General features: G+C 46.9%; 1 protein-coding gene across 1 annotated transcript in view; it reads right to left on the bottom strand.

Annotated features, from left to right (window-relative positions):
• LOXL2 (lysyl oxidase like 2) overlaps nt 1-12,328 on the bottom strand; it is a 124,049-nt gene that overhangs the window by 48,500 nt on the left and 63,221 nt on the right. Inside the window, exon 5 of the mRNA XM_043986445.1 lies at nt 4,816-4,999. Within this exon, the coding sequence (XP_043842380.1) occupies nt 4,816-4,999 (184 nt within the window). The remainder of the gene's footprint in view (nt 1-4,815; nt 5,000-12,328) is intronic.

The raw sequence follows: 12,328 nt of genomic DNA on the forward strand, positions 1-12,328 counted from the left end.
CTTGTGTGAGCTCAGACAAGTGACTCTCTGGGCCTTGGCTTGCTTATCTGTAAAAGGGGGTCTGGGGCTGAAAGAATGCTAAGGGCAGTTCCTTTCAGCTCCTCCCTCCTAAGAGATCGACTCTAAAGGGTCAGATCACAGGCTCACACAACTCTGTCACTAGAATGGACCTTAGAGACCCTCTAGTCTAACTCTCATTTTTACAAATGAAGAAACTGAGGTCCAAAGAGGTTAAAGAGATTTGCCCTAGTCATACAGATAGTAAGTATGGAGATATTCTTTTAAAAGGAAAAGAAACTAGCTTTTTAATTTTGGCAAGAAGAGTATTCTCTCTCTCTCAAACTTAGGATTTGGGTCTACACCTATGATTTACTTGGTGTAAGAAACTTCCCTCCACCCATGCAGATGAGCAGATATTCTATTGTTAATAGTCTTTGAGATTGACCTAGGGCACTGAGAAACTCAGTGATTTGCCTGGCATCACACAGACAACAGTGAGTCAGTGGAAGACCTGGAACTCAGGTCTTCCTGGCTCTGAGGCCAGTTTTCCTAACTGGTAAAGATCATTTCAATGACTAATTCTAACAGTTATGAGGACATGTCCCAGGTCTGGAGAAACCCTGTTTGTCTTCTGTATTTCACCCACATCTTTGGCCTCTTTGCAATTTTTCTATCACCCCAGGTTGCCCTCCTTGGTCCCTTTCAACTTCAATTTCTCACAATCTATGACTTCTAGTCCCAAGCCTTCCTAAATGACCATAACCTCTTCTCAAACATGAGTGCTGAATTGAAAAATGGCCCCACTTAAAAGCAAAGGTTGGCTTTTGACTAGGACATTCTGAGTAGAGAACTCCCAGGTGTCTCTGAGAGATCAATTTCCATGGAAGTCAAACCTCCCAATTCTCCCAGGGACCCCCAGAGTCTGGGCCAGAAATGTAATTCCTTGGCATCCATACACTAGGAATTCTTTAGAAGTGGCAGGCAAAAAAGCTGGAAACTAAGGGAATGGCTAAACGCATTGTGGAATCTGAATGTAATAGAATAGTCCTGTGACATAAAAAATGATGAAATGGACAATTTTAGAGAAATGGGAAGACCTCCGTGAACTGATGCACAGCAAAGTGAGCAGAAGTTGGAGAACGATTTGTATGATAATAACAATGTAGTAGAGAAAACCAACTTTGAAATAAGTTAGACCGCTCATGAATGCGATGATAAATCACGACTCAGTGAGGATGAAACTTGTCACTTGGTGAGGAACCGAAATGCAGAAAGAGACACTGCCGGGGTGGAAATGTGGTTGGCTAGACTGTGCCTGTACGTGCAAAAGGCTTTACTTATGCACTTTAAAAAATTGTGCCTTAAAAGCCAAGAGGGAGAGATTAATAAAAGAAATATTTTTAAATGAGTGTATTTTTTAAAAAACAAAAGGCATCAATTAAAATAAAATTAAAAACAAAAGCATGGAGTGTGAGGCAAACCTTCCAGGCCACTTTGGGCTTTTCCTCCCTAAGTCTAGGGACTGATGACATCAGAGCATTCTGTTCTAGGATTGTGTTTCTTCTGATGGGCTGGAAATACGTGTGAATGTATGAAATGAGGGGGGCTGTACACGATCTCTAAAGACCTTTCCAGCTCAGAAATCTATGACCCTTTGACTCCAGAGCCCCATCTCACAGGCCTGGGACCCTCCCTGCTGAGCCCCTCACCCTCCAATAAAATCCACACTTACTCCTACCAGATGCAGATGTTTCTGTGCCTTGTTTGCAAAACTGAAATCGAAGGCACGGCTCATTGTTAGCGAGGGGCCCTGGGTCCCGGCAATTCCTAGAAGTAGGGTCTGGGGAGGAAGTGTGAGGATGTGTGGTATGTGAGGGGCCTCCAGGGGTGGGTGTGGGGCTGTTATCCTCTAGAACTTGGAAAATGTCTCTTCACAGGGCAGCCCTTTTATAAGTTTGTCTGTACTCTCGATCCAGGCTCGAACAGGTCATGGAAACCAGATTCCATCTCAATGGTGGTAGTCAGGGACAGCACCAACTGTGTGGGGACTTCAAAGGATCACAGATCCAGGACTGGGAACTCTAGTGGCAAGATCTAGCCCACCTCCTTCATTTTATACACGAGAGTCAGAGAGGGGGAAGGAACTCATCCAAGTTATAGATGGAGCCAAGATTAAAACTGTGGGCTTCTGAGAACAAACACAGCCAGAATATTTCCATTGTACGGTGCTGCCTCCCTAGCTGTTGTTATTGTTATTGTTGTTGTTGTTGGTTTTGTTGTCGTCATGGTGGGTAGGATACATTAGATAGAGATGCTAGAGTTTAACCAGGACCTTTTCTCACCTTTTATACTCTTGCTTCTCATCTTTGTCCTCTGAGAGCTTTCTTGGCTCAGCTCATTTGCCACCTTCTTTGTAAACCCATCCCTGATCTCCCCAGGTGAAAAAGATTGCAACCCCCTCAAAGGGTCCCAGAGTCCTTTGTCTGGGTTGTCAGGATTCCCAAATCTCAGTGTTGGAGGAGACCTCTAGGGCCATCTTGTCCAAGCCATTCCAGAATCTCCTGTGTAACCTACTGCTCATTGGTCCTCCAGCCTCTGCTCAAATGCTTGTGGTGAGGGAGAAACCTCCCATCCCTGAAGGCAACCCCTTCTATTTTGGGGACAGCCCTGATAGTTAGGTTTTTCCTGCCATGCAGCCTAAAGTTGCCACCTCCAGCCACTGGCCCTGGTTCTATTCTCTGGGACTGAGCAGAATACGTCTTCCCTATGCCAACCCTTCAGATACTGGGACACCGCTTTCATGTCCCTCCTAAGTCTTCTCTCCTAAGGGCTACATGTCTATAGTTCCTTCAGCCAGAGATCCTAGACACATGAGGAAACTGAGTCCCAGAGTGATTTGGTCAAGGTCACAAGATGGGATTTGCCCCCCCCAGAACCTTTAACTCCAGGGCCTCTGATCTTTGCACTGCACCCCTGTACCCCTTGGTAGATCAAGGATCTACTCTATTAGCTAAGAGTGTGCTTAGATTTCACCAGGATGCTTGGCAAAGTCTCTCATGCTGTGTTGGTGGATGGGATGGAAAGATGTGCGTTAGGTGATATTCTAACCATGCAGCATATCTGGAACAAGCTGAATAATGAGGCCCCAAAAGACGTAATTGGTGGATCACCTTCAGCTTGGAGGGAGCCTTGAAGGGAATGCTGGGGGAATCCCCTCTTGGTCCTCAGCAGTTTTTATCGGTATCTTACATGAAGGAGACAGAGATGGAAAGTTCGTCAGCTTGGCAGAGAACATGAAGCAGGAAAGGGTAATGTGTTGAATGCCAGTCAGGATGAAAACTCTCTCCTCAGGCTAAAATGCCGGCTGAGGACTGGACCCAGGATTTCACTGGTGTTGCCTGGATGAGCAAATTCCCTCCATTCATGTAATTTGCACCTGATACAATATGTCCCTAGAGTCTTGGTATAATTTAAAATCATTAAAACATCATCATTATCATTATTACTGAAGCTTAAAACTACACTGAGACTTCTGGGACACTCTGGAGTCTTAGAAAATTGCCTGGGACCACTGAGAGCTTAAGTCACCGGCTGTTCCCACACGAGATGTCATCTACCACCTCCACGCCTTTTCACATCCTGTCCCACCCTGCCTTCAGCAGGGCCACCTCCTGGCTTCCAGTAAGACTCTGTCCCACCTTCTGCAGGAAGCCTTTCCCAGTCTCTCCCACCGCTGGTTCCCTCCATCTGAGGTTACATCCCACTTACCTGTTTATATCTTGTAGGAATGTAGTAACTTGTCTCCACCATTGTCTCCTCCTTGGTGGAGGACTCATTGTGCCTTTCTCTGTATCCCCAGCCCTTGGTATAAGGCTTATTGACTAAATGACTTACTGATAGGTGGCACAACTAGTATGTGTCAGAAGCAGGACTTGAATGCAGGTCTTCCCGGTTCCAAGGTTGTCTCTCTAATAAGACTGAATGTAAAGAGCTACATTTTCCAAAAATCAACCTCTTAAGTATCAGTTGGGGGAGGCACAGCTAGACCAATACCTCTTGTGAAAAAAGATCTGGGGCGGGGATCTTAGTGGTTCCCAGGCTCAAGATGAGTCCACAGTATGCTGTGGCTACAGTATTCTAGTCTCCCAACAAAGGGAGATGTTCAGTCCTCTGTGTTCTGTCCCAGTTAGGTCACACTCAGAGTGCAGGATGCAGTTCTGGCCATTACATTTTAGGAAAGGCAGAATCATGTTCAGTGGAGAATGATGAAGGAGGGAAGCAAGGAAGAGAGAGAGAGGGAGGGAGAGAAGGAGGGAGAAAGGAGGGAGGGAGGGAGGAAGGAAGGAAGGAAGGAAGGAAGGAAGGAAGGAAGGAAGGAAGGAAGGAAGGAAGGAAGGAAGGAAGGAAGGAAGGGAGGGAGGGAGGGAGGGAGGAAGAAAGGGAGGGAGGGAGGGAGGGAGGGAGGGAAGGGGGGTAGGGGGAAGGAAGGAAGGAAGAGAAGGAAGGGGGAGGGAAGGAAGGAAGGGAGGGAGAGAGGGAGGGAGAGAGGAAGGAAGGAAGAGAGGAAGGGAGGGAGGAAGAAAGGAAGAAGTAGGGAAGGAGGGAAGAAGGAAGGAAGGAAGAAATACTCTATTAACAAAATGAAATCAAATGTGGCTGGGAGAGAAGGATCCTCTGAAAGCTGCCACAGCAAACATCCCCATTTGCCTAAGCTTCGGAGCAGCAGAGGAGACAAAGAAAAGTCTGGGGAGACCCTTGGAAAAAGGAGGGGCCCCTGGGGGACCGAGACAGGAGAGGCTGCCCGTGGCTTCTTACCTTGCCCGAGCCGGGCGCCTGTGATGGCCTCCTTGGCGCTCCCAAAGCCCAGCTCCCGGCAGACCACGCTGGCAGACACCAGATTCCACTGATCATCGCAGATGGTTCCCCACTCCCCGTTCTTGAGCACCTCCACTCGGCCCTCTCCGGTGTTGGCGCCACCTCTCAGTCGCACCAGAGGTTGCTGGGGAAGAGAAAGAGCCCCCTGCTGAGTGGAGAAGTGCCTGGTGCCTAGCTCGTCTTAAGGCATCTCAGGAGAGCTGCTGCCCACCTTCCAGCTGCCCTCCATCCATCCCTAGCCATGAGCCTGAGCTTGGGCTAGATTCTCTAGGGGGCCTCTCCCTATTATGTAGCTTCCCCAACTGAAAGGACTCAGAGGTCACCCAGTTCAATCTCATTTTACAGATGAGAAAACTGAGGCCCAAGTAGCTGGAGTTCATACTCAGCTCCTGGGATTCCAACAGGCCATGCCTACATGTGACTTGTCCACTCACAAGCTGGGTGACCATGGGGAAGTCACTTGACCTCTCTGAGACTCAGTTTCCCCAGCTATCCAATGAGGATAACAATAGCTAACATTTATAAAGCACTTTGAGATTTCAAAGCACTTTACCCATTCTACCTCATTTGATCCTCACAACAGCCCTAGGAGGGAGGTGCCATTATCACCCCCATATACAGATGAGGGCACTGAGGCTTAAGAGAAGTTAAGCAACGGAGCCAGGGTCACACAGTTGCTAAGTGACTGGCACAGGATGCAGACTCCAGGGGACTCTCCATCCCCTCTGCCTACTTTGCTGTCCCCATGGACGGAGGCTTTATGAGCCTTAACATGCCTTGACATGGGATTGGTCATGATTACGATAATGTTAATGACGTCAGTGACAATTCGTATTTACGGGGGCTTCATAGTGGAAGGAGCCGGGAGAACTTGGTCAGGAGTCCCAGTCACATGCTCAAGCTGCAAATCAATTCATTAATCATTCAATAAACTCAATCAAATCAATCAATAAAAAATAAACACCTATTATGTGCTGGTCCCTGGATTAAGTGCTAAGGACACAAAAGGGGCTCAAAGGACAGTCCCTACCCTGGATCACAAAGGAACTGGCAACCCCTAGATGTCACTGTCAGTTGTGTCCCTTATATCAGGACCTTGGACCAAGGGGGCATATCCCAGTGATGGCCCGACATTGTCCCCACCAACAGAAAACATTAGGAAGGACAGCAACAGCTGTGCTGGAGGCTGGTAGAGGACACCTGGCTCCTCAGAGCCAGGGCAGTGAAGCATGGGGAGCCCGTGCCACTGGGGCCTCTGTTGAAGGAGCTGAGGGTGCTTAGCCAGGAGAGGTGATGGTGCTGTCCAAGTATTTGAAGGATTGGTTCATTCTATGTCCCTGGAAAGCTGAACTGGGGACAAGAGGACAAAGTTCCAGGAGACAATTTCTGTGAGGAGATATTTCTAACAGTGAGAATTGGCCAAGTGTGGGGAGGGCTGCTCAGGAGGCAGGGATCCCCTCTTCAAGGAGGCCTGCAGAGAGAGTGGGCTCTCCGGGTGTGCCAGACAGAGGCTTCTTCCTCCAGGCTGGCTCATATGAGAAGGTCCCCAAGGTGCCTTCCAACTATGAAATTCTATCAACTCTCATTGGCCACTTAATGTACGTATACATAGTGCTCAACACCCAGGGAGAGACACCATCTTTAGGTAAGATTTCATACCTTCCCTCAAGAAGTCTATAATCTAGGCAGCTGGTAGAGTAGTCGGTAAGACCTGAATTTAAATCCAGCCTCAGACACTTACTAGTTATGTGACCCTAAGCAAGTCACTTAACCTCAGTTTCCTTAGTTTTCCTCAGTTTCTCCAAAAAATTGAGATAATAATAGCACCTACCTAACAGGGTTGTTGTGAGGATCTGAGATAATAATTGGAGGGAAAAGTCCTTAACACAGTGCCTGGCACATGGTAAGTGTTATAAAAATACTTATTCCTTTTCCTTCTCCCCTAGTTGGTGGAAAAAAGTATAAATTCAGATGGCACAGTTAATGTTAAGTAACGGCCTGGCAGGTATAGACAACAGAAGCTTGAGGGAAAACCAACACAACCCACTTTCTTTTTTTTTTGCAGGGCAATGAGGGTTAAATGACTTGCCCAGGGTCACACAGCTAGTAAGTGTCTAGTGTCTGAGGCCAGATTTGAACTTAGGTCCTCCTGAATCCAGGGCCAGTGCTTTATCCACTGTGCCACCTAGCTGCCCCCCACAACCCACTTTCATTGCCAGGGCTCCTGAGGGGATTAGAGGAGGGGGGAATTTATCTTTTAAAGGGGGCTATCTTTTACAGAGGTGTGAATAATAGACCATCCAGTATTCCTGGATCAGTGATGGGGGAGGGGACTTGGAAAGAATCACAAGATCATAGATTTAGAGCCATGGGGGGTCCTTAGAGGTTATCAAGGACCAATCCCTCATTTTACAGAAAAGGAAACTGAGGCAGAGAGGTTGAGTGATATACCCAGAGTCATAACATGAGTGGGTGCCTGAGGTAGGATTTGAACTCAGGTCTTCCTGTTTCCAAGTCCAGTGCTCTAAACACTAGGGGGAGAGGCAGGCTCATGTTGGCTTTGCCTGATCAGGAATACCATGATGGCCTGAGCTGGGCACCCCCATTGATGCCACCCTCCAAACTGCATCCCAGGCCTAAGGTTCTTGGGCAACTCATTCCCATGGAGGCTTATCAAAAGGCCGATAGTGTGGGCTGAGCCCCAGACTTCCCTCTCCCCACATCTGCTCTTTTTCCAACTGGCTGGAGGTTATATAAAAACATTCTTGACTGCTACTAATTATCAACAGAAGGAGCTAGGAGACTTTTGGCCATCTGGGGACTTGCACGGGACTGATGTTCGTTCGCTAGCATCCTCCTGCCCCTTGGCCATGACTCATGGGATACAGACATGAGGTCTCCTTTCCCTTATGGGTGCAAATGCCCACGTTGCCATCCAGGGAGGATGTAAAAGGACCAGAGGAGGACCCTGGTTAATCCAGGAGCCCAGAACTACTGATCTTCACACTACCTCATATAAGGGGACGCAGAAACAGGGACAGGGGAGAGTGGAGTGGGAAAAAGTGGTCACCAACACCAGTGGGCTCTCTCCAGGAAGGATCAGGCTATTCTTGGGAATCCTGGAGTCAGAAGAGCCAACAAAGTTGAGTCCAACAAAGAGGTTCCTTAGCCGGGTCACCCTGGGCAAGCCGCTAAACCTGAGTCTCAGTGTCCTCATCTGTAAAATGAGGATAGATGACCATCCTTGCGTATAATGTCCCTTAAAAATGGAACCTATCATTACTACTAAGGAGAAGCAGTGTGGTATAGTGGGTAGAGAGCCAGCTTCAAAGTCAGGAAGACTTGAGGCCAAGCCCTGGCTACATGACCCTGGCCAAGTCACTTAAGCTCAGGCTACACTATGAGACCATAAATTATGGAACAGGTGCTAATCTGCATTTTTAAAAGGACTTTCCCCACTGGGAATCCCTTTCATAAATGATATCACAGATATGGTCCAAAAAATATTCCCATGGTCCCTTTCCCTCTGCCTTCTCCTCCTCCCATTCTTACCAGTGGCTCAGCCAATAGAGAGGGGGTTTCAGTGCTTCTCCACTTACTAGATGTGTGACCCAGGACAAGTCACTTAGCCTCTGCTTGCCTCAGTTTCCTCCTCTGTAAAATGGGGATAATAATAGTACCTATTTCCCAGGATGGTTTGAGGATCAAATGAGAAAACATCTGTAAAGTGCTTAGCACAGTGCCTGGCATACAATAGGCACAGCAAAAATACTTACTCCCTTCCCCTTCCCCTTCCTGAACATATTGGCCACAGTGTAGAAAATGGCTAGAGATGAGATCCTTGGCTGTTAATCTTATAGCCCATGCCAAGTCACCGTGGTGCAGGATGGAGCACTGGGCTTGGAATTAGGAAGTCCTGGGTTCGAATCTCACCTCTGACACTAGCTCTGTGATGATCCTGGTCTAGTCAAGATATTTTCTCACCCTTGGCTCCCTCATCTGCAAAATCAGTATAAAAATACTTCCAGCCCCTTAATCTCTGGGTTCTAATGAAACGAGATAGTGCATTTTAAGGTGCCATGCAAACTTTAAAGAACTGTTCAAGCATCAGTTATTTATCTAGCACATGGTTTTAGTGGGTCTTCTTCTTGGCATGCCCAATGCTTAGCACAGTGCTTGGAACATAGTAGGCATTCAATAAATGTTTGGTGATTGACTGATCGATCACATGTTTTGAGTTGGAAGGAACATTGGCAGACATCCAATCCAAATTGTACAGATGAATAAACTGAAGCACAGAGAGACTTGCCCAAGGTCACGTAGGCAGGAAGCAAAAAAGTTGGGATTTGAGCACTCCAGCAATGATGTTCTCTCCCCTATAATGAATGACTTCTCTAAGGGTATGTGAAGGCTTGAGCTCATCTGATGTTGAAACCCAGCAAGTGATGGGCTATGAAAAACTGGACGAAACAACAACAATCCCAAACCAACAGAAGTGTATCTTTCCAACCCTCATTGGCAACAGGCCTCTCAGGACATTACTCTTTCACACCCTTAGAAGTCCAAGTCCCAGCAGCCCTTATGAAATGACAAGATGGCGGGAGCCAAGAGTTCTTGGGATGACTACAGAGAGTGTCCTCCAGGGTTGGAGGAAGGAGAGAGGCAGGGTTTGGCCTGAGAAAGCACCATTATGCTATCAGACTCCGGTTCTTTGATGAGCCCTTCCCAATGGGTGTGTGGTTAAAGAACATGGACAGGCAGTTCTCAGAAGAACTTCCAGTAGAGAACATCCATATGACAAATTGCTTCAGCTCATCAGTAATACAAGAAATGTAAATGAAAACAGCTCTGAGCTCACACCCAACACAAAAGGGGGACTGGCTGATGTGGGAGGGACTGAGGAAAAGGACAAGCTAACACACTGTTGGTAAAGCTCTGAATTGGTCTAATCGTTTTGGAAAGCAATTTGGAATGATACTAAAAGGGTGACCAAAGCGGCCAAAGCCTTTGGCCCAGAGACATTAAACACAAAAAGGTGTCTTCTAAGCCCCCCAATATTCAATGCCTTACTTTTGGTCATAGCAAAGATTTGGAAACAAAGTCAATGCCCAGGGGGGCAGCTAGGTGGCACAGTAGATAAAACACCAGCCCTGGAAACAGGAGAATCTGAGTTCAAATCTGGCCTCAGACACTTGACACTTACTAGCTGTGTGACCCTGGGCAAGTCACTTAACTCTCATTGCCCCACAAAAAAAAAAGAAAGGAAAGGAAAGGAAAGGAAAAAATAGAAAAAGAAAAAAAGAAAGTCAATGCCCTCTGATGAGGGGGTGGGGGTGGATAAAGAAAATGTTGGGGGGGCAGCCAGGTGGCGCAGTGGATAAAGCACCGGCCCTGGATTCAGGAGTATCTGAGTTCAAATCTGGCCTCAGACACTTGACACTTACTAGCTGTGTGACCCTGGGCAAGTCACTTAACCCCCATTGCCCCGCAAAAAAAAAAAAAAGAAAAAAAAGAAAAAAAGAAAATGTAGGTTGTGAATGTAATTACTGCATGGTAAGAAACCATAAATATGAAGAATTCAGAGAAGGATGGGGAAATTGGCATGAACTGATACAGACTGAAATAAGGAAAACCAGGAAAACAAAACCCACAGCAACCACAATAGTGAAAACAGAAAAACAAACCCAATGGAACACTGCGTAATCATTTGGGGCGCTAGGTGGCGCCATAGTGCATAGAGCGCCAGGCTTGGCATCAGGAAGACTCATTTTCCTGAGTTCAAATCCCATCTCAGCACTTACTAGCTGTATGACCCTGGACAAGTCACTTAACCCCTTTTGCCTCAGTTCCTCATCTGTAAAAGGAGCTGGAGAAGGAAAAGGCCAATCACTACAGTGTCTTTGCCAAGAAAACCCCAAATGGGGTCACTGAGGATCAAACATGATTGAAAAATAACAACATAATCATAACAACCAATCCTGGCTCCAGAAGAGAGGTGATAAAATTAGGGACCATGGGTGTGGAATATTGGACATACTGTCAGAGCCAACTTATGTGTTCACTGGCCTTAATGAACTGTTTTCTTTTTCCTCTTTATTTTTAAAGTTTTGTTCCAAAGGATGGGGGGGGGCAGTGGGGAAGGGGAAGAGGGGGAAGAGTGAAAAAGGATGAAAATAAAAGATTTCAGGGGCAGCTAGGTGGCACAGTGGATAAAGCACCGGCCTTGGATTCAGGAGGACCTGAGTTCAAATCCGGCCTCAGACACTTGACACTTACTAGCTGTGTGACCCTGGGCAAGTCACTTAACCCTCACTGCCCTGCAAAAAAAGAAAAAGAAAAGAAAAGATTTCAGTGTTTTTAAAAGAACTTTTAGTCTATAGGATAACAGCTGAAATCTGCAATCTGAGAAGGGACAGCTCTTGGTTGGCACACAGGAGACACCTGGTGTTTAGAGCAGGAAGGAAGTATAGAGGTCATGGAATATAATCCCTCCTATTATAGAGGAGGAAACCAAAGGCTCTAGAGGTTAAGCAACTTGTCCCTTGGGACTGACTGATTAGATGGAAGATGAATGATGGGAGGGGGATGAGACTTGGACTGAGAATTAACAGACCTAAAATCTAGCCCCAGAGCTGACAATAACATGAAGGACTTTCCAGAACCAGTCTCAGAATTAGGAGGGACCTCCAAAGCCATCTGGCACCATTTGTAGCTGACCAAGAATTCCCTCAAAAATATTACTGATGAGCGGGTCACCTAGTTGGGAGCTAGGTGATGTGAGCCAATATATTGTGATCTCAAGTCTTCTGTCATCCTTATTGCCATCACAAGCACTCTAGGTCTCCCCCATCTCTGTCTCCCTCTCTGTCTCTGCCTGTCTGTCTGTGTGTCTCTCTCTTTGTCTCTGTTTTTTCTCTGTGTTTCTGTCTCTATCTCTCTCTCTCTCTCTTTCTATTTCTGTCTTTCTGTCTCTGTCTCTCTCTGCTTCTCTGTCTGTCTGTCTCTGTCTCTCTCTTTCTGTCTCTCCCTCTCCATTCCTCTCTCTCCTCTTCCCCCCTCTCTCTGACTGAATCTGTTATCTTCCCCACTAGGGGACTTTCACTGAAGAAAATCCCTCTACCAAAACAGCCCAACAACTGCTTTGCACCTTTGGTCTTTGAGAATTCCCTGGGGGCAATGGGAGGTTAAGTGATTTGCCCATCGTCCCACACCCAGTGGGTGTCAAAGGCAAGAATTTTGAACCCAGGTCCTGTCAGATACTGAGGACAGTCTTCTGTCCACTCCACAATGGCCACTTTTATAAGTGATCATATTTGGAGGGGGCTGGACCTGTGACATCATTGGCACAGACAACTCCCAAGAGAGAAAATGTCCTCAGCCAATTCAGCCCCTACTCTGCAACTTAACCATCTCCAGTAGTCTTCCTAAAAGGTGATGCCTCATTACAGATGTG

This window comes from Dromiciops gliroides, chromosome 2 (assembly GCF_019393635.1).
Source record: "Dromiciops gliroides isolate mDroGli1 chromosome 2, mDroGli1.pri, whole genome shotgun sequence".
NCBI lineage: Eukaryota > Metazoa > Chordata > Mammalia > Microbiotheria > Microbiotheriidae > Dromiciops > Dromiciops gliroides.